Source organism: Octopus bimaculoides, chromosome 9 (genome assembly GCF_046866305.1).
Source record: "Octopus bimaculoides isolate indiv1 chromosome 9, ASM4686630v1, whole genome shotgun sequence".
Classification (NCBI taxonomy): domain Eukaryota; kingdom Metazoa; phylum Mollusca; class Cephalopoda; order Octopoda; family Octopodidae; genus Octopus; species Octopus bimaculoides.
In genome coordinates, this window is record NC_142936.1 from 92,505,872 (window position 1) to 92,530,340 (window position 24,469).

Sequence of the window (24,469 nt, forward strand, 5' to 3'; positions counted from 1 at the left end):
AGCAAAAAGCTTCTGTTAGCACCAACAGTAGCTCTTCCCTCAAAATTCATGCTACGATAATGGTAAGGGAATTCAAGTTACAAATAAGGAAGTGGATGCAAAAGCAAAACAAAACATGGTTTGTTTTTTTTTTTACTTTATGAATTAATATTTCAGTTTAAAATGCTTTTATCGAGAGAAATAATTGGAGAAAAATCTTCGGTCTGATTTGCACAGATGTGTGGAGATGATGGGATGTGGCATCTACCCAGACACAAATTGGTGGTGTTATATTTGCCATGATCAACTGATGGATCCATGGGATAGTGGGAGCTTCTACAAGCTCTTGACCTGCTAAAAATAGCAGCCAAATCTCCTTTAAATCATGATTCACCATTTAAAAATATTATGAAGACAAATAAGATAACGTAATCCAAGATATAATAAATAGCTGAAAAAAAGAAAAAAAAAGAAGTTGGTGGCCATGACTGGATTGCCTTTGGTCATGTGTCTGTTCTGGGGCTAAATAAATTGATCATTTGACTTTGTTTTACACCGTTCTTTATTCCATTGATGTTTTCTGTTTTATTTTCTTTCAGCAACTTGACCAAGGAGAAGAATCTCAACATTCAACTGAAGCAGTCATTGGACAAAGTGTGCAGCATCCGGCAGGACACGTGCGAACGGGATCGAGCGACCATCACCGATCTGCAGAGAATGCTGGAGACTGAGCGAAGCAGTGTGTCAGACCTTCAGCATCAGTTGGACTCTGTACGGGAAGAGCACCAGACAAGGATCTCGTCCCTCACAGCTCAGCACCAATCAGTCAAAGAATCTCTGGAGAAGGAGACAGCCAAGTTCCACAAACTCAAAGTGAAGTCGGACATCTTTGAGGTAAGATGTTTAATGGATGTGGTGGTGGTGGTGGTGATGGTGATAGTAGTGATTGTAGTGGGGGTGGAGGTATTCTTGTTATGTTGATGTGGCAGTGGTTGTGATCATCATCATCATCATCATTTAATGTCCACTTTCCATGCTGGCACGGGTTTGATGGTTTGACTGGAACTGGTAAACCGGAGAACTACACCAGGTTCCAGTATGATTTTGGTTGGTTTCTATGGCTGGATGCACTTCCTAATGCCAAGCACTTCATGAGTGTAATGTGTGCTTTTCATGTGCCACTGGCAATGACCATGACTATGGTTTCACTTGGCTTAAGTAGTCTTCTCAAGCGTGGCATATTGCCATGGTCTTGGTCACTTGTCATTGCCTCTTTGAGGCCCAACATTCGAAGATCATGCTTCACCACCTTATCCCTCACCTCCATAAGACCCAACATTCAAAGATCATGCTACTGGCAATGACCACGATTATGATTTCAAAGGTGCCAGCAATGGCCACGATTACAATTTCACTCGTGTTGATGAGTCTTCTCAAGCACAGCATATCACCAAACGTCTTGGTCACTGGTCTTGGGCCTCCCTGAGGCCCAACATTCAAACATGTTCTTGATGTTCTTCCTGCTGTTGTTGTAGTGGTGGTCATGGCTTGTCATTCTTATCCCATAGTGGGATTTCAGCTCATCCTTGCAAACAAACAAATGCATTATTGGTTGTTGCTAATCTTACACTCTTCCTTCCCTCCATATTAGTCCTGATCAAGGAGGTCTATGATCAAAGTATCTTCCATCCTTGTCTATCCCTCCTTTATTGTCAGACATTGTGTATCTAAAACTACAGTGTCCTCTCTGTGTAGCCTTTTTTAAGAAGTTGTGTTTAAAGTGTGGCCTAGTGTCAACTGTAATTCAGTAGACCTATGTTCAAAGACATTCCAGTCATGACCATCCTGTCATGTTTTTCATACACAGTGTATCTAGGATTACATTAACCAGTGTGTTTTTTCTTCTTCTTTTTCTTGAGATGATAGTGTAATTTGAGGGAGACTTTGCTGTTATTTCTAGCAGATTGAAGGACTACATTGCAATTTCCTTGTTTGCTCATGTGTATAACTGTTGATGCTAATGCCAGTGTTGTTGTTGTTGTTATTGTCTAGAACCAGCAAAGTGATCTGCAACGACAGCTCGACTACGAGAAGGAGCGCACCATTCGTCTGCAAGCAGAGAAGCACAGCCTGACGCTGGAGCTGCAGACCTTGCGCCAACGTGAGAAGGAACGGTACATCACTGCTGAGAATGAGAAACTGGCCAACAACAGGAAGGTGAAAGAGATGTCACGTCAGCTAGAAAACCAGAAAGTTGTCATGGTGAGTCTTTACTCTCTTTTACTTGTTTCAGTCATTTGACTGTGGCCATGCTGGAGCACCGCCTTTTAGTCGAGCAAATCGACCCCAGGACTTATTCTTTGGAAGCCTAGTACTTATTCTATCGGTCTCTTTTGCCGAACTGCAAAGTGACGGGGACATAAGCACACCAGCATCGGTTATCAAGCAATGCTAGAGGGACAAACCCAGACACACAAGCACACACACACACACACACACACACACATATATATATATACATATATATGACGGGCTTCTTTCAGTTTCCATCTACCAAATCCACTCACAAGGCTTTGGTTGACCCGAGGCTATAGTAGAAGACACTTGCCCAAGATGCCACGCAGTGGGACTGAACCCGGAACCATGTGGTTGGTAAGCAAGCTACTTACCACACAGCCATTCCTGCGCCTAAGTATATTTCTCAGTTTTTGTTATATACATCATCATCATTTTTGCCAGCTGAGTGGACTGGAGCAATGTGAAATGAAGTGTTTTACTCTGGAACACATCGCATTGCCCAGTTCGGGAATTGAAACCACAATCTCACGATCATGAGTCCAACACCCTAACCACTAAGCTACGCACCTCTCCAGTTGTATTTCTAACTGAAATTCTGTGAATTGTAATTATTGGTTTCTTTTACTGATTTTCAAGTTATCAGTTTAATTAGTGAGATAAATTTGTATTCCTATTAACCCTTCAGCATTTAAACTGGCTCCAAAATATTCTCCCTGTTTTATGTTCAGACCAGCCAGATCTGACCTCTCCCAACTATTCTGCAGTGTTTTTGTAAAAATAAACAGTCACATCATTGAAATCTCAAAGCTGGGAAATAATCCATGGTTAATTCAAAACAATGCGAGTAAGACTGTGTCACGTAAAAAGCACCCAATACGCTCTGTAAAGTGGTTGGCATTAGGAAGGGCATCCAGCTGTAGAAACCAAGCCAAATGAAACAATGGGACCTGGTGTGGTTCCTGATCTTACCAGCCTCTGTTAAACCGTCCAACCCATGCCAGCAGGGAAAGCTGATATTAAATGATGATGATTTGCCAACACATAATACAATGTTGACAGCCTTGTTCCTCTTGTCTTTTTTTATTCTTATATTCTTATATTTGTGGTGGAACAAGGAGGTAGGTGGTGGAACAAGGAGGTAGACAGGGCTATTAGACAAAAGAAACAGGCTTGGAAGGACTGGAAGAACGGTGGTAGCAGGGAATTGTACCAATGTGCCAGAAGGGAGGCTAGGCGACAGGTTTATTTAGCCAGAGGGGAAGCAGATAAGGAAAGATTTGCCAATGTTCTGCGCCGTGAGGACCAAAGACTCGAGGTATTTCGTGTTGCAAGACAGTGTAGGAGTGAGAATAGTGATGTTGTAGGAGAGAAATGTGTTCGCATGGATGATGGTACGCTTGCATTAAATGAGGATGCAAAGAAAGAGGTCTGGAGATGCCACTACGATAGATTGCTTAATAAAGAGAATGAATGGGAGAAAGAGAGCCTGCCGTATATCGACCCAATAGAGGGACCAGCTATCCGAGTTGATAGTACCAGGGTAGATAAAGCAATTAAGAGTATGAAGACAGGGAAAGCCTCCGGCCCATCAGGAATCACTGCAGAGATGCTCAAAATATCTGGCAGTGTTGGCTATAGCCTAGTCACCCGTATTACGAACCAGGTGATACACGAAGGAGTCATACCCAATGACTGGTGTAGCAGCATCATAGTCAACTGCTACAAAGGTAAAGGGGACGCTTTAGATACAAATAATTACAGAGGCATCAAGCTGTTAGATCAGGTTATGAAAGTTACAGAGAGGGTCATAGCCCAACTAATTAGGGAGCGAATCAATTTAGATGAGATGCAGTTTGGGTTCGTGCCAGGTAAAAGCACTACTGATGCCTTATTTCTAGTGAGACAGTTGCAGGAGAAATACCTAGCTAAGGATAAACCTCTGTACCTGGCTTTCGTTGACATGGAGAAAGCCTTTGACAGGGTCCCCCGATCCCTTATCTGGTGGTCAATGAGGAAACTTGGGATAGAAGAATGGTTAGTGAGAGCTGTGCGAGCCATGTACAGAGATGCTGCCAGTAAGGTGAGGGTTGGAAATGAGTACAGCAATGAATTCCGGGTAGAGGTAGGGGTCCACCAAGGTTCCGTCCTCAGCCCCCTATTATTTACCATAGTCCTCCAGGCAATCACAGAGGAGTTCAAGACAGGTTGCCCCTGGGAGCTCCTCTATGCTGATGACCTTGCCCTAATTGCGGAGTCACTATCAGAACTAGAGGAGAAGTTTCAGGTGTGGAAGCAAGGTCTAGAATTGAAGGGCCTTAGAGTCAACCTAGCTAAAACCAAAATCCTAATAAGTAGGAAGGTAGATAAAACACAAACCCCTTCAGGTAGATGGCCCTGCTCAGTATGTAGAAAAGGAGTAGGTAGTAACTCTATAAGATGTACCCGGTGCAAGCTATGGACACATAAGAGGTGCAGCAACATCAAAGGCAGGTTAACTAGCAAGTTAGTTTTTGTTTGTGGCAGATGTTCAGGTGCAATAAAGACTGCAAACAAACAGGAAACAACTTCTATCTCATTCCAGGGTGAAAAACTAGAGGTAGTCGATAGCTTCCGCTATCTGGGCGACCAAGTTAGTAGTGGGGGTGGGTGCGCTGAAAGTGTAGCTGCTAGAATAAGAATAGCCTGGGCAAAGTTTAGAGAGCTCTTACCCCTGCTGGCGACAAAGGGACTCTCACTCAGAGTAAAAGGCAGACTGTATGACGCATGCGTACGAACAACCATGCTACATGGCAGTGAAACATGGGCTGTAACTGCTGAGGACATACGTAAGCTCGCAAGGAATGAAGCCAGTATGCTCCGTTGGATGTGTAATGTCAATGTGAATACCCGTCAGAGTGTAAGTATCTTGAGAGAAAAGCTGAACATTAGAAGCATCAGTTGTGGCGTGCAAGAGAGACGATTGCGCTGGTATGGACATGTGGTGAGAATGGAGGAGGATAGCTGCGTGAAAATGTGCCACACCCTAACAGTTGAGGGAACCCGTGGAAGAGGTAGGCCCAGGAAGACCTGGGCTGAGGTGGTGAGGCAAGACCTTTGTACATTGGGCCTCACCGAGGCGATGACTACGGACCGAGACCTTTGGAAATGTGCTGTGCGTGAGAAGACCCGGCAAGCCAAGTAAGATCGTTGCCAGTGCCCCTGGACTGGTTCTTGTGCGGGTGGCACATGAGATGCACCATTTTGAGCGTGGCCGTTGCCAGTACCGCCTGACTGGCTCCTGTAGGATTTTCGAGCGAGATCGTTGCCAGTGCCCCTGGACTGGCTTGTGCGGGTGGCACATAAAAGACACCATTTCGAGCGTGGCCGTTTTTGTGCGGGTGACACGTAAAAGCACCCACTACACTCTCTGAGTGGTTGGCATTAGGAAGGGCATCCAGCTATAGAAACTCTGCCAAATCAGACTGGAGCCTGGTGTTGCCATCCGGTTTCACCAGTCCTCAGTCAAATCGTCCAACCCATGCTAGCATGGAAAGCGGACGTTAAACGATGATGATGATGATGATGATTTTCTATCTCTGTGTCACTCATTCACAATCCATCTGTCTCTTGTCTTGCAGCATCAGAACGAATTGGAGGTGGAGCGACTGCAGGAGAAGGTGCAAGGATTGGAGGCTGATCTGCAAAACTCAAGGCTGCGTGAGAGGCAGCTGGTGCACGAAATTGAGTACACCAAGTTGCGCAGTCCTCAGAACCTGGAGTCCTTTACTGCACGCATCAGGTCAGATGTGATGGTGAGTGACTTATTATATATATAGAGTTATAGTTGAGTATGTTCGTATTTGTGTTGTTCAAAGCCCCAAGTGAACCCTAATCAAGGAGGTTTATGATCAGATACATTCCAGGCATGGCCATCCAGTAATTTTACATATCTATTGTTATCTTTTTATCTTTTACTTGTTTCAGTCATTGGACTGTGGCTATACTGTTGCTCTGCCTTGAGGGGTTTTAGTTGAATAAACCAACCCCAGAGACTTATTTTTTAAGTCTGGTACATATTTATCAGTCTCTTTTTGCCAAACCACTATGTTATGGTGGTGTATACAAACCCAACACCAATTGGTAAGTGGGATGGTTGTGGCATAGACACATGCATGCACACACACACACACACACACACACACACACAATGGACATGCACACACGCACACGATGGACATGCACACAGTTTCAGTCTATCAAAATGACTCATAAAGAGCTGCTTGACCCTGGGTGGAGCTATAGTAGAAGACTTTCTTTTTTGTCTTGCAAGTACTTGATGGCCCTGTCAGTGCAGGTGCCATTTAAAAACACCCAGTCCTCACTGTAAAGTGGTTGGTGTTTGGAAGAGCATCCAGCTGTAAAAACCTTGCCAAAACTGATCTCACCTGTACTTGTGCCACGTAAAAAGCCCTAAGTCCACTCTACTGAGTGGTTTGTGTTAAGAAGGGCATCCAACTGTAAAAATCCTGCCAAACTAGTCACAGAAGTCTGGTGTAGGCTTCTGCCTGGCCGGCTCTTGTGAAACTGTCCCACCCATGCCAGCATGGAAGGCAGACATTAAACAATGATGCTGATGATAATGATGATTTAGTCGGTGTGCCCCACAGTGGGACTGAACCTGAAACCGCTCTTCTTTTGCAGACCACCACCTCGACAAGCGCCATGAAGCCAGATACTAAGGAGAAAGAGAAGCTGTTATCCGCCTTTAAAAGTCAGCTGGAAAACATTCGCCAGTGCCTGGAGTCTGCTGGAATGACCTTCCAGGATTGTCTAAATAAAATCACCAGGTATGGCTTTCTTTGAGGCTTAGATTCAACCAGTCTTCAGTGATAATGTCTGGGTTGTTAGTCTTAATTGTTCTTGTTTGTTGGTACAGATGTATATTTTATAATATTGTGAATTGGACAATTTTAGAGACGAGTTATGATCAATATGGCTACCCATTGTTGTTTGTTTTGAGTTAGTAATACAGTTGGTAGTAGTTATGTAGATGCAGTGGGTAGTGGAGTGGGTAGAGGGCTACATAAAGGGATTTACCTTTACCCTTTACCTTCTAAGTTTAAAAACTTTCTTAGGGGTGATGTTTTGCCTTTCATTTTTTTTTTTGAGGTTAAGTTCCAGTTATCATCACTCCCATCACCACCACCACCATCATCATTGTTACTATCACCATCATCATCATCAGCAGTAAGTATTGGGGAGAATGTAATTGACCCCCCCCCCCCCAAAAAAAAATGCTGGCCTTGTGTCAGAATTTGAAGCCAATATTTTAGGGAGAGCGAGGACTCAAACAAAGCCCACAATGCTCTCACATCTAAAATGGTGTGGCTGCTGTGCACATAGACATCCTGGCCAATGGATTGACAGAATCCATTGTGTGGTAAACAAAATGTTCTTTATGTTCTGAGTTCAAATCCTGCCAAGGTCAGGTTTACTCTTCATCCTTCTCATATAAATAGAATATGAAGAAATGCAATGCTGGTGCCATATGAAAAGTACCTGTGCTGGTGCCATGTAAAAAGGACCCAGAACATTTTGCAAAATGGTTGGCACTAGGAAGGGTGTCCAGCTGTAGAAACAGTCAACGGAGCCTTGCTCTTACTAGCTCTTGTCAAACCTATCCAACCCATGCTAGCATGGAAATAAATGTTAAATGATGACGATAATGATGATCCTTTGTCAAAATCAATAATTATTTAGGACTGATCAATAATCTATTATGTATCTATGTCCTTTACAGAAACCAATAAGAAACTGTGATGTATCAGTGTGTATCAAATCGATAATTTATTATGCTGTACCTGTGTCTCTACTGTTCATATAATTCAATGACTAATTAAGTCCCTATATTTTTTCTTTTGTTTTTTTCTTGTGCTTCTCCAGTTACCTGAAAGCCAATCAGACAATGGCTCCAGCATCTCAAGACAGCTTCGGTATACTGTGTTCAATGACCGCTTCCGTTGATGACATGCTCTCTGACCTGCGAGAGCTTCAGATGTCCCTAACTTTAGAAGCTCAGGTAATTCCTCAAACCTCTACTCACTATCACTTTGCAAGATTCCTTTCATTTCTGGGTCTCGGTACCAAGGGGTTTTTACTCATATCTGTTGGGAAGAAGATGGGGCTTGATTTGCAGAGGCTGAATTTAAAAAAAAAAACAAACTCAGTAATATTCATTTGTTTTGTTTGGGTGGATCACACGTTCTAACTCATATCTGTGTAAATCTTGTATATATTATCTACGTATAATTTGATATACACTAATAAAGATAAGTTTAATAGATTAAATTAATGTGTAACATCTTCATTAACACCACCACTGAATTAAGGACGTTTATATTACCTATGTGGTATTCTATATTTTTTAGCTAGAGTGTAGTTGGGTCTCAAGGGGGTGGTACAAACCTAGCAATATGTGTTTTATAGGAGAAATAAAATCTCCGTTCAAATGGCAATCACTGGACAATTTTTGTTTGAGTCTAACTGTTTTAAGTCGTAGTGGAAACGTGACCTATGTCGCAAATAGGCATACGAGTATTGTATAAATTTTATGATTGAAAAGTTTTCTATATTTTGTACATACGAGTATACCAGCCTGCAGGCACAATAAAATGGGCTCACGGGCAGGGGTTTCCGCACCCGAGCTAAGGTAAGAATAGAGAGGGTCTTAAGGAATAAGCCCAAATTGAAACTCTCTGTACATCACATTGATAGACACTTCATTGCATTTTGCTCTCTCTCTCTGTCTCTCTCTCTCTCTCTCTCTCTCTCTCTCTCTGTCTCTGTCTCTCTCTCTTTGTCTCTCTGTCTGTCTCTCTCTCTCTCTCTCCCTCCACCTTCCTTTCCCCTCTCCCCATCTCTGTTACTTCATAGTATCATCAAAACTCCTCACCCAGTCTGTCTCTTCCTCTCTGTCTGTCTGCCTCTCTCTCTCACATGCACATCTACATTTCACACACACACACACACACACACACACACACACGTGTTGTATTTCCCATGCTCATAAGCTAACCCTCTACATCTGTCTGTGTATTTTATAACAGGAAGGTCCTGGCTACCCCCACCTAGCTGCCATCATCAACCAGCGAACCCTGCAGCACAATCGGGACTTACTCAGCAGCATCTTCAAGCTGAGTGAAGAAAAACTGGCCCTGAGGGCTCAGCTCCTTGAATGCGAGGAATGTATTCAAAACTACAAGACTCGGGATTACATTCAACAGGTGAGCAAGTGGTGGTGGTGTGTGTCCCCCACTGATGCAACAGGGTCAACAAATGAATGGCCCACTACTTACCTTAAATCCTCTTTATTGTTCACCCAGTTTCTTGTTTAACTTATTAACCTCTTCTTCATCTGGATGTCCCTATTTTTACTCACTGTACTGTATACGTGTATATGTGTGCCTGAGTGTTTGTATATATATATCTCTCTCTCTCTCTCTATATATATATATATATCCAACCCATGCTAGCATGGAAAGCGGGCGTTAAACGATGATGATGATGATGATATATATATATATATATATGTGTGTACACATGTGCTTCATTTTGTGTATGTGTGTGTATACATATACACATACACACACACACACATAATGTGCTTGTTTGTGTGTGTATATACAAATATACTTCATTGTGTTGTGTGTTGATAAATGTGTATGGTTGCATATGTACATGTTTATATATATATATATATATATATATATATATAGACACACACACACACACACACACCGTTGTGTCTGGGGAGAGTCATTTTCTTATTGTGCTTTATAATTTAACACTCACCGGTAAAATTTCCACTTATTCCTTATTTTTATTTTTCCTAAAATTTTCGTTGTCTCTTGCACCGTTTTCAATAGTTTTGACTCTGTCTGTTATTTAAACCGCGTTTCTTTTTGTTTGTTTGTGTGCATTTGTATATATTCATGTATGTGTGTATATTTGTATGTATGTATGTATTCTGCATATTAATGTGTTTGTGTGTCCGTGTTTGTGTGTCTTTTTGTATGTGTGTGTGTGTGTGTGTACCTCTGCCTTTTTTTGTGTGCATGTCTGAGTGTGCGTATGTGTTTTGCAACTATGTACCGTGTTTGTATGTATGGATGTGTATCTCCATATGTGTGGCCAATGAAATATATACATATATATAATTATAATAAGGGCTTAGAAAAGAAATTTTCTAGTTTTTATCCTGAGAAATAGATGCTAAATTGTCTCACCATGGTTTCATGTCTAAATTGTCTCACCATGATTTTGTGTCTATTTCTCAGCATACACGCAAGAAAATTTATTTTCTAAGTCCTTATTATAATTATACATATAATTTCACATTAATAGGTTCCCTTTTATTTGCTGGCCACTAGTAGAATTAAAAAAAAAAAAAAGTTTTATCCTCTATTATTATACACACACACACACACACACACGTGCTAAATTTTGTGTGTGTTACATATGTGCTGGGTTTTGTATATGTATCATGTATGTATATGTCAGTGTGTATGTTGTGTATATCTCTGTGTGTGTGTGTATGTCAATGGCTCATCTCTCCTCTTCTGTGTCTTCCTGAAAGACCCAAAATTCTGATGGCGACGGCGACTCGTTGCTGGAGACCTCATTCACCATGGAGCGGATCCGATGGGACCAGGAGAGGGCTACCTATGAACTGGCCCTGCAAAACTGTGAGAAGCGGATCGAACAACTCCAGCGGAACTTGAGAATTGAACGAACCCAAGGTTTCGCCCTCTCCAATAACAACACCACCTCCACCACAAGTCCAAACATCAACAATACCTCCACCAACAACAACAACAACAACCCATTGTTGATGGAATCAGATTTGGTAATTGTTTTTTGTCTTTTACTTGTTTCAATGATTAGACTGTGGCCATGCGGGGGCACCGCTTTGAAGAATTTTAGTTGAATGAATCGACCCCATCGGTCCATTTTGCTGAACTGTTAAGTTATAAGAATTTAAATGTACCAACACTGGTTGCCAGGTGATGGTGAGGAACAAGCACACACGCACACACACCGATAGGCTTCTTTCAGTTTCTGTCTACCAAATCCACTCCAAAGATTTTGATCAACTCGTCCAAGGTGTCATCCAGTGGGATTGAACCTTGAACCATATGGTCGGGAAGCAAACTTCCAACCACACAGCTACACCTCTGCCTAGCCACTCTTGTAGGCGTGAGTGACTGGATCTGGTCAATTTAAACATAAAACCGGTAGAATATTTGACCTGGACTTGGTTTGTTTAAATGCTGAATGATTAATTTGCAATTATTCTTTCTCCCAACGGTTTTCCTTGTTTTTCCCATCACTTTGTATTTTACCCCAACCACCCAATATATTATCCCTATTATTATTTGGCAGAATCGTTTGCATCCCAGACAAAATGCTTGACGGTATTGCGTCTGCCACTTTGTTCTGAGTTCAAATTCCGCCGAGGTTGACTTTGCCTTTCATCCTTTCGGGGTCAATTAAATATGTACTAGTTACATATTGGGGTTGATGTAACTGACTTGTCCCCTTCCCACCAAGTTTTCAAGGCCTTGTGCCTAGAGTAGAAATAATAATAATTATAATAATAATTATAATAATAATAATAATTAATAATAATAATAATTATTATTATTATTTCGAAGCGCCTCCCCCTATTGGGAGTTTTATTTGTTATATCTTTCTCTGTTTTCTTACTGTTTACATGAACGCTTTCTACTTTTCGGACAAAACCTTTTGTAAACTTTGTCCTGTCTTTGTCCTTACATGTTTTTGATTTATATTAGCCCTTGTGGCCAATAAAAGCAGAATTAATTATTATTATTATTATTATTACCCCAGTTGTCCTGTTGTTATCCCCCCATCTCTCAGTCTACTTTTTGTTTCTGTTTTCAGATCCAGACTTTGTTCAGGAAGTACTTTCGAGCCGAGAGCTTCCGTAAGGCACTGATTTACCAAAAGAACTACCTGTTGGTGCTGCTGGGTGGCTTCCAGGACAGTGAGCAGACTGTCCTTGCTCTTCTGTCACGGATGAATGCCAGGGGTAATGACAATAGGTTGTTAGGGGATTCATACAACCAGGGCCAACACAACCGATGTCCTCCTTTGGCCAGGTTCCGAAGTGCAGCAAGGGTCATCGTAGCAATCTCACGGTACGTGGACCCATTACACACCACCTTCGCTCCAGCTGTTCCCTACAATGCTCCTTTTGACTCTTCAATGTGTTTTTTTTTTATTGTTTCCCTTATTTATTGTGTTGTCGCGAGATCCATTGACACCCTTGGGGGGTTGGAAGAATGGACTAGCCAAACTCTTATAAAGAGTAGCGTATTGATTGAGATGAGAGGTCAGTAGGAGTCGTTGAGAGGTCGGTAAGGGTCAGTGTGTTATTGACCTATTGAGTCAAGTACATCAAAACCAAAATCAAATGGAAATTGTAATTGTGATCCCTGTGCCAGTGGAAAATTAAAAAGCACCATCCAAACATGGCTGATGCCAGCGCTGCCTCGACTGGCTTCCGTGCCGGTGGCATGTAAAAAGCACCAACCGATCGTAGTTGTTGCCAGCCCCCTCTGGCCCCTGTGCCAGTGGCATGTAAAAAGTACCCACTACACTCTTGGAGTGGTTGGTATTAGGAAGGGCATCCAGCTGTAGAAACACTGCCAGATCAGATTGGAGCCTGGTGCAGCCTCCTGGCTTGCCAGACCCCAGTCAAACCGTCCAACCCATGCCAGCATGGAAAACGGACATTAAACGATAATGATGATTACATAGATACATATATATATATATATATATATATATATATATATATATATATATATATATATATATATATATATGCACATACACACAGTAATCCCTCACCATATTGCGGTTCACCTATCATAGCTTATTATTTAAGCTTGTGTCGATTCTTCCGTGGTGTTGTTTTGCATTTATAATAAAATAAATATATGCAAAATATAAAAACAATAAAAAGAAACATATACAGTACAGTACTGTTTCTACTTTGTGGATCTTTACCTATCACGGGGGGTTAGGCAAGTAACACCCGTGATAGTTGAGGGGGTTACTGTACATGATTAGCATGTGTAAGTCATATGAACCATGTACAGAGATGCCATCAGCTTGGTGAAAGTTATCAATGGTGAGCTCAGTGAGGAATATAGTGTAGTTTGCAGATAGGTGTCCATCAGGGTCCAGTTCTTATTCCTTTCCTGTTTGTAATAATTGTCTTGGTTTGACCAAGAGATTAAGACCGGCTGGTTTCACCTTTTAAGATTTTGAATCCTAATCTTGTTGGGATGGTCACCTTCTGATTGTCATCTTATGTTAAAAAAAAAAGAAATACCAGTATTCTAATGGTGTTAATTTCATGCAATTGTATTTTCATGTTTTGAAAAATTTCCTAAAGAAGAAACTTCATGGCTTCTGTGTTGTGTAATGTATTATCTTCATTTCCATCTTTTGTGTTCCAGCATGAAGTATTTGGTGAGGAAACTGCAACAAGCATGTGCTCTATCCTTGAGCGGGGTCCTCAACCTCTCTCCACAGCACCGAGGAAAATTCAAGCCCTCAGGTACATTTACACAATCAACCACCTGTTTCCTATTGTCTCTCTCTATGTACATACATGCATCTAAAACTTTTATGCGGACACGCATCATCATTGTTTAACGTCCGTTTTCCACGCTGGTATGGGTTGGATGGTTTGACTGGGGGACTGGCAAGCCAGGAGACTGCACTAGGCTCCAGTCTGACCTGGCAAAGTTTCTACAGCTTGATGCCCTTCCAAACACAACCACTCAGAGAGTGTAGTGGGTGCTTTTTATGTGCCACCAGCGCAGGAGCCAGTGAGGCGGCACTAGCATCAGCCACACTCGAAAGGTGCCTTTTTACATGCCACCAGCACTGGCATCGACCTCACTCGAATGGTGCTTAGTCGACCACCTTCACAACTATGATTTCACTTGACTCAACTGGTGTTGAGCACAGCATATTGCCTGACGATTAAAGGGTACTTTTAAACGGGCCGGTTATGTGACACTGGCATCGGCCACAGCTACAATCTCACTTGGCTTGCTGGGTCTTCTCAAGCACCGCATATCTCCAAAAGTCTCGGTTACTTTTCATTGCCTCTGTGAGGCCCAACATTCGAAGGTTATGCTTCATAATCTTATCCCAGGTGTCTATGGGTCTACCTCTTCCACAGGCTCCCTCCACGTTTAGGGTGTGACACTTCTTCACACAGCTGTCCTCATCCATATGCAACACATGACCATACCAGCGCAGTTGTTTTTCTTGCACACCACGTCTGATGCTTCTTATGTCCAACTTTTCTCTCAGGGTGCTTACACTCTGTCGTGTATGCACACTGACATTACACATCCAGCAGAGCATCCTAGCTTCTTACACATCCAGTGGAGCATGCAGCCCCACCACCAATGACACACATATATACATGTGCCAGCGCCCTATAAAAAGCACCTGTGCTGGTGCCACATTAAAATCACCCAGTACATTCTGTAAAGTGGTTGGTGTTAGGAAGGGCTCCCAGCCATAGCAACCATGCCAAAGCAGACAATTGAAACCTGGTGCAACTCTCTGGCTTGCCAACAGCTGTCGAACTGTCCAACCCATGCCAGCATGAAAAAACAGACGTTAAATGATGATGATGGTGGTGCACACACACACACACACACAAGAAAATGCCCTCATTTCTTATCACTCAGTCACTCTGTCTGTCTCTATACTCCAATTTACACATTGTCATGCCTCTCTCAGTCTGTTTGTCTGTCTGTTTGTCTCTTTCACCATCTCTCACCATCTCTCCCTCTCACTTAGTCAACCACCATCACTCTCACTACTATCTCTCTCACACACTCTCTCACCATCTCTCCCTTCTCTCTCTCTTCCCCCACAGGTCACACAGTGCCGTGTTCCAGCTCCGCATCGACCATGACGTCCAGTACCTTCTCTGCCCCACTCGAAGGTGCCACTGCTGCAACCAGTCCGCACAGCAACCCGTTCGTGTCAGCACCGTATTGCAGCCTGAAGCTGCGCTCTAGCATCAGTTCTGTACGACCGAGACCAGGTGTTGGTCACAGTCCACCTGGGTATGCATCGTCAGTGAGGCACATGGTCAATACCAGTTCCAACAACGTCCAGGGGTTCAGTCCCAGCAGTTTAGCAACGCCACCAATCAAAACGAATCTTACATCGTCACAATCACGATTTACGACCCCACCAACAAAGGAAGCGAACCACCTAAGAGGTGCTTTGGAGAAGGTTCCGTCCCTCTATCAGCTCACGGAGGACCATTCAGATCATATTGTACAGCAGTAAGTTGCTCTTTGTATTATTATTGTTGTTGTTGCTGTTGATGTACCTTTCTCTTGTCGTTCTTTGTATAGCAGTGGTGGTGGTGGTGGTGGTGGTTGTGTTTGTTGATCGTGGTGCAGGCATGGCTGTGTTGTTGAGGAACTTGCTTCTCAGCCGTGTGGTCTCCAGTTCGATCCCACTGCACAACACCTTGGGCAAATGTCTTTTACTGTTATCCTGAGCTGACCAAAGCTTTGCTAAAGAATTTGGTAGACAAGACTTGTGTGGAAGCATGTCTGGTGCACGTGTTTATGTATGCGTATGTATGCATGTGTCCGCTTGTATTTGTGTTTGTTTCCCCTACTTGACAGCCGCTGTTGGTTTGTTTACACCTCTGTTACTTAGCAGTTTGGCAAAAGAGACTGATAAAATAAATGCCAGACTTAAAAATCTAAGTCCTGGGGTTGATTTCTTTGACTGCACCTGTCAAGGTGGTGTTCCAGCATGGCCACAGTCCGATGACTGAAACAAGTTAAAAATAAAAGACAAAAGTTACCATGTAACCTAACCAACATTGCAATCTTAGTCATTAATCAATCAATCAATCAATCAATTACTTAATCAAAACTTATCCACATTGTTTTTTTGTGTTTCTTTTTCTATCCTAATTAGATGTATTGATGCTTTTACATGGTCACTTTTTACTGAAAAATCTCGCAGGATCTTAAAGTAATTATTTTCCCTAGTTGTTCCTTGGCTGGTGATGGTACCAAACCATTTCTCATCCATTTCAAATTTCCAAGCAGTCTCTTACTGTGTCTCTTTCTCTGCCTCACCCTGTCGGACAGTGGCTTGTTTTTTTTTGTTTTTTTCCACCTGGTCTCGTCTTATTGCACGACATTGAGAGAATAATGAGGAGCAATGTATTGGTCTTTTCCATTTTAGATCTTTTCAGTAACCAATAATCACACGTAAAAACCACCATTCAAGCATGGTGGTTGCAGTATCGCCTGAATGGTCCCCATGCCAATGGCTCGTAAAATGCACACCACTACACTCTTGGGGTGATTGGTGTTAGGAAGGGCATCCAGCTGTACAAACATGGCCAGATCAGATTGGAGCCTGGTGCAGCCTTCTGGCTCTCCAGACCTCAGTCAAACCGTCCAACCCATGCTAGCATGGAAAGCGGACGTTAAAGGACGACGATGATGATGATGAATAATTATAAATCATAATTGAATTTATAATTATTTGTTGTCTGTTATCAATTACAGAAATACCACTTACTTGCTTCCTGTTATTCTCTCATGCTATATATGTATATATATATATATATATATATATATATACACACACACACACACACATATATATAAAAACATTCGAGCGAGGTCGTTGCCAGTGCCGCTGGACTGGCTCCTGTGCAGGTGGCATGTAAAAAAACACCATTCAAACATGGTCAATGCCAGCCCCACTTGCTACTGTCAGAGTGGTTGGCGTTAGGAAGGTGATCCAGCTGTAGAAATACTGCAAGATCGGATTGCAGCCTTGTGCAGCCTTGTGCAGCCTCCTGGTTTCCCAGACCTCAGTCAAACCATCCAACCCATGCCAGCATGGAAAACGGATCTTAAACAATGATGATGAAATGTTATCTATTTGATGACACATTTATACAAAGTTGGTTCCAATCATTTTATTTCCTTTTTTTAATATTTCAATCTTGGTAAATCTTTTTCTAGTCTCACTTTTTCCTTGTTTTATTCACCATTGACCAACTTTTCAGGCTGTGTGTGTGTGTGTGTGTGTGTGTGTGTGTGTGTGCAAAGGCTTCCATTTTCTCTCCTGCCACATACTTCTGTAGTCCTCAATCTATCAGACATTCTGTATCTGTCACATAAACCATTCTCTACCACCTCCTTCCATTGGTACATACAATCTTGCAACACCACTTTATTAAATAGAACTTTGTGGTCTCTTTAGCCATTCTTTTAAGTTTCAATTTCTTCCACTGAAGAATGTCTCCAGAATATCTCAATATTGGTTTTTCTCTGGTTTTGGATACCTTTCATGAGTTGATTTTTTCCAGTTTATTTTTGTTCCAAAGAACTTACTGATGTTATTCTTAGCTTTTCCAAAATTCATCCTTTATATTTTGCTTCATCTCATCCAACAGACTTTTTGTGATGTGTACCTTGTTTTTTTTTTTTTTTGTGTTGTATACCTTTTTTTTCTTGTACTGTGTATCTTGGAAACAGTTGAGGGTTTGGCAACTAAAAAAAGCATCTAGTTATAGAAAACCTGCCTCAACAAATTCTGTCTATCCTATGCAAGCATGGTATAGTGGGTATTAAACGATAATGGTGACAGAAGCCCCCTTACCGCCTCACTCAGACAATAGTGTACTCAAGACTTAGAAATGGAAAAATTAGTGGTTGGCGTTAGGAAGGGCATCCAGCTGTAGAAACTCTGCCAAATCAGACTGGAGCCTGGTGTTGCCATCCGGTTTCACCAGTCCTCAGTCAAATCATCCAACCCATGCTAGCATGGAAAGCGGACGTTAAACGATGATGATGATGAATAAACTGTTGAAGAAGGAAAAGACTGAATCGTCCAACTTGAATGTATTTGCTCAACAACAGCAACAACATTTCAGTTTTTCTACTTAGGATATGATTCTGAGTGAGATTTGGCTGATATTTCTAGCGAAAGATTGAGCCACCATCGAGAAGTTTGTGTGGCAGACATAGTAACCGGTAACTATGGGTAATCATGAAACTAAATTTCTCCATTACTGAGTTATCTCCCTTCACAATATTATTTCTCTCTTTGTTTCCTTACTAATTTCTCTCTCTCTCTCTTTCTCCTTCACCATCCGTGATCAGAAATCTCGGTTTGCCTAATCACCAACCAATGCTGGGGCTGCCTTCTTCCACTAACAACGGAGACATTCCACAGAGTTCGAACTGTGACCGCCAATCCCCCGATCACTCTACTGTACAACATTGTGACGATCTCTCTCAACGTTTTGAACAAGTCCAAAGCAACGTCGACCAAGTGAGACATTGTGAGTTACCTCCCCTATTTTTATCTGATTCTTTTTTTTTCTCCTTTTTTATTTTTTTAAAACGGAAGCTGGATCGGATTGGCTGATTTTCGAATTTGAGCCCGTGTGTGTGTGTGTAGTAGTAGTAGTAGTAGTAGTAGTAGTAGTAGCAGCTTTAGTATCTGCTGTGCGCTTTCTGTATATCTGTTTGTATATGCAGTTGAATTGTGGCTTAATATTGAAGATGTTTACAGGTGAGGACATGGTCATGTGGTAAGAAGCTAGCTTCCCAACCACGTGTTTCTGAGTTCAGTCCCCCAGCATGGACTTTGTTAACCAGTGTCCTCTTCTATACTTTTGGGAGTAAAATTGGTTAGTGGAAACGAGAAGAAGCCCATTCTGTGTATGTGTATATATCTATGTGTGTGTGTGTGCGTCTGCGCACGCACGTGTATTTGTATGTCTGTATGTAATGAGTAAGTTTATATTTTCCTATCGTAAATAAAATCATAACATAAACAATTAAATATAAGAAGTAATAATTTCTTAAAGTATGTGTTAATCCCTATGTACCCAGACTTTGTGGACACCCTGTACATGCTAAAATGATGACAATCACATGCACACACACACACACACACACACAAATTTTCACTTCTTACGGGCCAGGAAAAGAACCACTATTGAACCTGCTAGAGGTAGTAGCCAAATCTTCTTCAAATTATGCTTTTCTACCTTAAACACACACATACACACACACACATTTGGTCATTGGAGCTGGGCTGGGCACAGGTGGAGTGTCTTTGATCATCTGTCTGTTCAATGTGGGATGCCTTGGGTTAAACAGTAACCACATGATCCCTCTTTTGATTTGTGTCTGTTTCTACATTTTTGTTTTTTCTTTCTCTCTATTTTCAGCTCCGCAAATCGAGCGACAACGACACAGGCGGAAATACGATGGCTTTCATAAAAACATTGACCTCTGACCCTTGGCCTGGCATTTTTTAATTCATTTTTTTTTTTTTTTTGTATAAAACAGAAGGCACAAGCAAATTTACCTGTGTGCATGTGCATGTGTGTTTATATATATATATATATATATATATATATATATATATATATATATATATGTATATATATGTATATATGTATGTATGTATATATCTGTGTGTGTGTGTATGCATGTATGTATATATGTAAATATATAAATGTGCATTAATGCAGTGTGCATTTGTGTGAATATATGTGTGTGTGTGTGCGTGTGTGTGTGTTTATTTGTACACAAAGAAAAAGACTGGTGACGGTGAAGAGGGAGGTGGGTGGGAGACATAGCTTCATAGCATGCAGTGTTTCCTAATATGGTATGTAACATCCTTTCCCCCTGCTCTCTCTCTCTTCCCCCTCCTCCTCCTCCTCCTCCTCCCTTTTATATTGCAGTGCCAATGCATTTTGTTGGTGTCATTTTTTTTTTTTTTTAATTTTTCTGAAGGCAGGTAGAGGAATATCTATGCACCATACAGACACACACACGCACGCACGCACACACACACACACACACACACACACACACACACAAAGTGATCGCTTAAACTGTATGCTGCTCCTCGGCCCCACACATCCATTGGAGCTAGGTAGGATTGAATCTACGAACCTTCTGGTGTCTAAATGCCTGTCACACCTTCTTAGAAAAGTAAAAGATAAAAGGGCTGTTTGATAATTATTGCAGAAAGTGTGTCTCTGTGTCCAGAGGCACAAATATCTGTGTGTGTGTGTGTCTGTGTGTGTATATATAAATATATGTAAGTGTACATATATATTTGTATGTGTGTGTGTATCTATATATATATAAATAAATATATGTTAGTGTACATATATATTTGTGTGTATGTATATTATAGATGTATAAATTTGTATATGTATTTATAAATATATGTATGTCATAATGAAAAGAAAGACTTGCATATTTGATGAAATAAGACACATGCACACAAACTGGTGAATGTTTAGGTTTATAACCGTGGAATACCTTGATTGTGTGTTCAGTGTTATTAGAAGCAAAGCATTTTGAATAATGGTAAATCTTGAGTTGCATCTTCATGGTCGTCGAAAGAATCTCATTTCAAGAATCAGACACTCGAAACGACAGACTTACAATCAGGATTCAAAATGCTTCACCTTTTACTGAACTGTTTGTGTGTGTGTGTGTGTGTGTGTGTGTAGGCCCCTGATATTTAAAATAAAGTGTTAGCACTTAAGGTGTGCAAATTAGTAGCCCCACGTTTTTCTGGCTACTGTAATCGTTGAGTATATAAACAGCTTTGACTGCTTATTTCTCTGGAATTGGTCAAACAGATGTCGACGCCTGTGATGAGAGTCCAATAGGACTCCGAAATCAATCTATGTTGTTCACCATTTTCCCAATTTATGGAGAAACAGCTATATTAGTCCTGTTTATAAAAAAGGTACTATACAAATTATATATATATATATATATATATATATATATATATATATAAATGCACACACATACCTGTGGGTGTTTAATATAAGAAGTGGCTTCCTAAATATATATATTTATACACTCACACAGATAAATGTATATACTTGTGAGTGTTTCGTATAAGAAGTAACTTCCTATATATATATATATATATATATATATACACACACACACACACACATGTATTCACACATATGGGCACATATATCTATAGGTGTTTGATGTAAGAAGTGGCTTCCTAAATATATATATACACACACACACAGATTGACAGATGTATATATATACCTGTCGGTTTTTATTATAAGAAGTGTCTTCTTAAGTATACACACACACCCATATGCGAGTGTTTAATATAACAAGTGGCTTTCTAAATACATGCATACACGTATACACACACACACACACACATATATATATAACTGAATGTTTAATATAACAAGTGGCTTTCTAACTATATACACTCCCACACACATAGCTGTGATCGCTTAATATAACGAGTCTGTGGAGCGGTCAGCTTCGTAAAGGAAACAAAAAGGTCTGTTTCAATCCATTTTTAAATATAATGTTTCACTCCCAGTGACCTTTGTCCAGCTTTGACCCCTGTAAGGGGATGTCAGGTGACTTATTTCCATTGGCTTCTCAGTCCTTAGATCATTCGATACCCCTGCATTTCTCACTGTGATATTAGTTTAACATAAATCTCCATAAACCAACGAGCTTTTATTAGTCTAATTATTATTTTCATTATTATTATTATTATTATTATTATTATTATGAAGGTGGTGAGCTGGCAGAAACGTTAGCGTGCTGGACAAAATGCTTAGCAGCAGCATTTCATCCGTCTTCATGTTCTGAGTTCAAATGCTGCCGAGATCGACTTTGCCTTTCATCCTTTCAGGGGTTGAGAAATTAAGTACCAGTGAAACGCTGAGGGGGGGGTGGGGAATGTAATTGACTTGTCCCCCTTGTTGAAATTGCTGGCCTTTTCCCAAAATTTGAAACCATTATTATTTCCTGAGTAGATAAGACACTACCAGTAATATACTGAGGTTGATTTTTTCACCTACACTCCTGCAAAAAACGATTGGCTGTAGGTTTATTATGAGTGAAAATAATAATAATAATAATAATAATAATAATAATAATAATAATAATAATAAGAGTTTTTGACTGTTATTTCCAGCAGGTAAACATGCTTAGTATGTCCTTTGGTTAATTTTAATCCTTCAGCTATTTAATGCTTTTGGGGTGGGGCTTGCAATCGCTTATATTACTGATTCTGTTATTATCATTTTTAAATTGTTACACTAGATAATAATAAGGTCAATAATATCTTCGTAAGTTTTTTTTTTCTTGTGAATTATTTGCTCTGTATTAATAATAATAATAATAATAATAATAATAAAATAGGTTTTTAATTTAGACTCTGAGGCAGCACTTTTGATGGGGTTGTGCGTCATTGATCCTGTTGATGTGAAAATAGAACTGGTACTTTATTTTATTGGCCTCAAAAGATGAAATATCAATCAAGTTGAAGAAAACATCAGAAATGCTTTGCTTCCTGCAGAAACTTCTCAGAGATTTTCCATGCTTTTCTAAATCGGTTGCAATCCTGGAAACCTGTCTGTATCACAGCCAGTATCCTAGGGTCACAAGTGTTTTGCCACTTGGCCCGTATGCTTCACCACAGTGGAGTAGCGAGGGGACTGAACTAGTCTCCACTTAGGGAAGGGTTCCACAAGTGGTGTGTTGCCAACCAAAGCTGTCTGAGCTGCCGTACAAAGTTTCTTGATGGTTTTCTTCAGTTTGTCTGGATTCCAGACTTATTATCTTCTGCAGGAAAGAGCGCACCAATCGGGATGGATAACTGTGGCTGCTAACGTCAGTGGCAAATAGTAATTATGATATAACAGCAACAACAACTATAATAATAATAATAATAATAATAATAATAATGCTTCGAGTTTTTTTTTTTGTAATAGTAATTACGATCATGAATATGGTTATCATCATCATCATCATCATCAGATGTGAACCCTGGCCAAACCAATAGAGCTTAGACTCTCAGATATATGTGTGTGAGCTAGAACAAAGAACACACATAATAATGTGCATATGTGTATGTGTGCATATATATGTATATATATACACACATATGCACACACAGATGTATAGAGTCAGGGATTTATGTCAGCATGCCTACCCCTCTCTCCATCTCCCTCCTTGCTCTCTCTCTCTCTCTCTCTCTCTCTCTCCCTCCCCCTCTCTTTTTAGTTCTGCTGTACTGTCTTGTTAGAAGTTTCTTTAAAAAAATCCTTTGGTATCTCGCTCATATGATGTAATTCTTTGCTGGAAACCTACTTCGACATATACACATACATATATATATATATGTGCGTGTCTGTGTGTGTATATATATATATATATGTATGTATGTGCATGCATGCATACGTGTACTAACATACAAGTATTTGAGGGTATTTGTGCAACTGGGTGTTTATATGTTTATCAGTGTGTGTATATAATATAGATATATATATATACACACACACACACACATACACATGTTTATGTGTGTGTGTATGCATATCAGTAGATCTGTCTATGAATGTACTTCTAAGTGTGCTTGATATATAAATATATGTATATATATATTTGTGTGAGTGTGTGTATATATATATATATATATATATATATATATATGCACACACACACATATAACATTTTTAAATGGTTTAGATATTTTTAAGTAGGTAGTTGTGTGTAATTGTATGTATGTATGTATGTATGTATGTATGTATGTATGAACAGGTTTTCAAGACAACTTGCCTTATAAATGTACGCTCCTTAAATTACAGATTATATATATATGTATAATTATTGAATATTTTTTCATATTTTTTAATAGAGTAAAAACGAACACACACACACACACACATGCATACATGCACATACAGTTACACAAATTGATTACAGAAGGACAAAAGATTACACAAATAAAGAAAGCTATGTGTGGGGTGTGTATGCCTGTGTGTCTGTACATGAGGTTTGGATGCATGGGTGGATGCGCATATATATACATATATATATATATATGTGTATATATATGTTTGCTTTATCGGAAATCTTTTAAAAAAAAAGGTAAAAACAAAACAAAATCAAAGACTTTGAACAAACTTATTGAAAAATATATAAAAATCAAATAAAATCCAAGAATATTTCAAATTGTTTTTGTTTTTAATTTCTCTGTTTGTCATTGTTTCTCTGCTTTATTT

General features: G+C 40.3%; 1 protein-coding gene across 40 annotated transcripts in view; it reads left to right on the forward strand.

Moving 5' to 3' along the window:
- Positions 1 to 19,726, forward strand: part of LOC106868309 (uncharacterized) — a 311,641-nt gene extending 291,915 nt beyond the window's left edge. For all 40 annotated transcript variants that reach the window (XM_089358046.1, XM_089358048.1, XM_089358049.1 and 37 more), the window contains 12 exons: positions 579 to 873; positions 2,032 to 2,241; positions 5,895 to 6,068; positions 6,958 to 7,103; positions 8,200 to 8,335; positions 9,363 to 9,539; positions 10,892 to 11,161; positions 12,220 to 12,476; positions 13,806 to 13,906; positions 15,251 to 15,668; positions 18,531 to 18,712; positions 19,610 to 19,726. In XM_089358046.1, coding sequence (XP_089214172.1) covers positions 579 to 873; positions 2,032 to 2,241; positions 5,895 to 6,068; positions 6,958 to 7,103; positions 8,200 to 8,335; positions 9,363 to 9,539; positions 10,892 to 11,161; positions 12,220 to 12,476; positions 13,806 to 13,906; positions 15,251 to 15,668; positions 18,531 to 18,712; positions 19,610 to 19,677 — 2,434 coding nt within the window. In that variant the 3' untranslated portion in view covers positions 19,678 to 19,726. The remainder of the gene's footprint in view (positions 1 to 578; positions 874 to 2,031; positions 2,242 to 5,894; positions 6,069 to 6,957; positions 7,104 to 8,199; positions 8,336 to 9,362; positions 9,540 to 10,891; positions 11,162 to 12,219; positions 12,477 to 13,805; positions 13,907 to 15,250; positions 15,669 to 18,530; positions 18,713 to 19,609) is intronic.
- Positions 19,727 to 24,469: the final 4,743 nt, after the last annotated feature.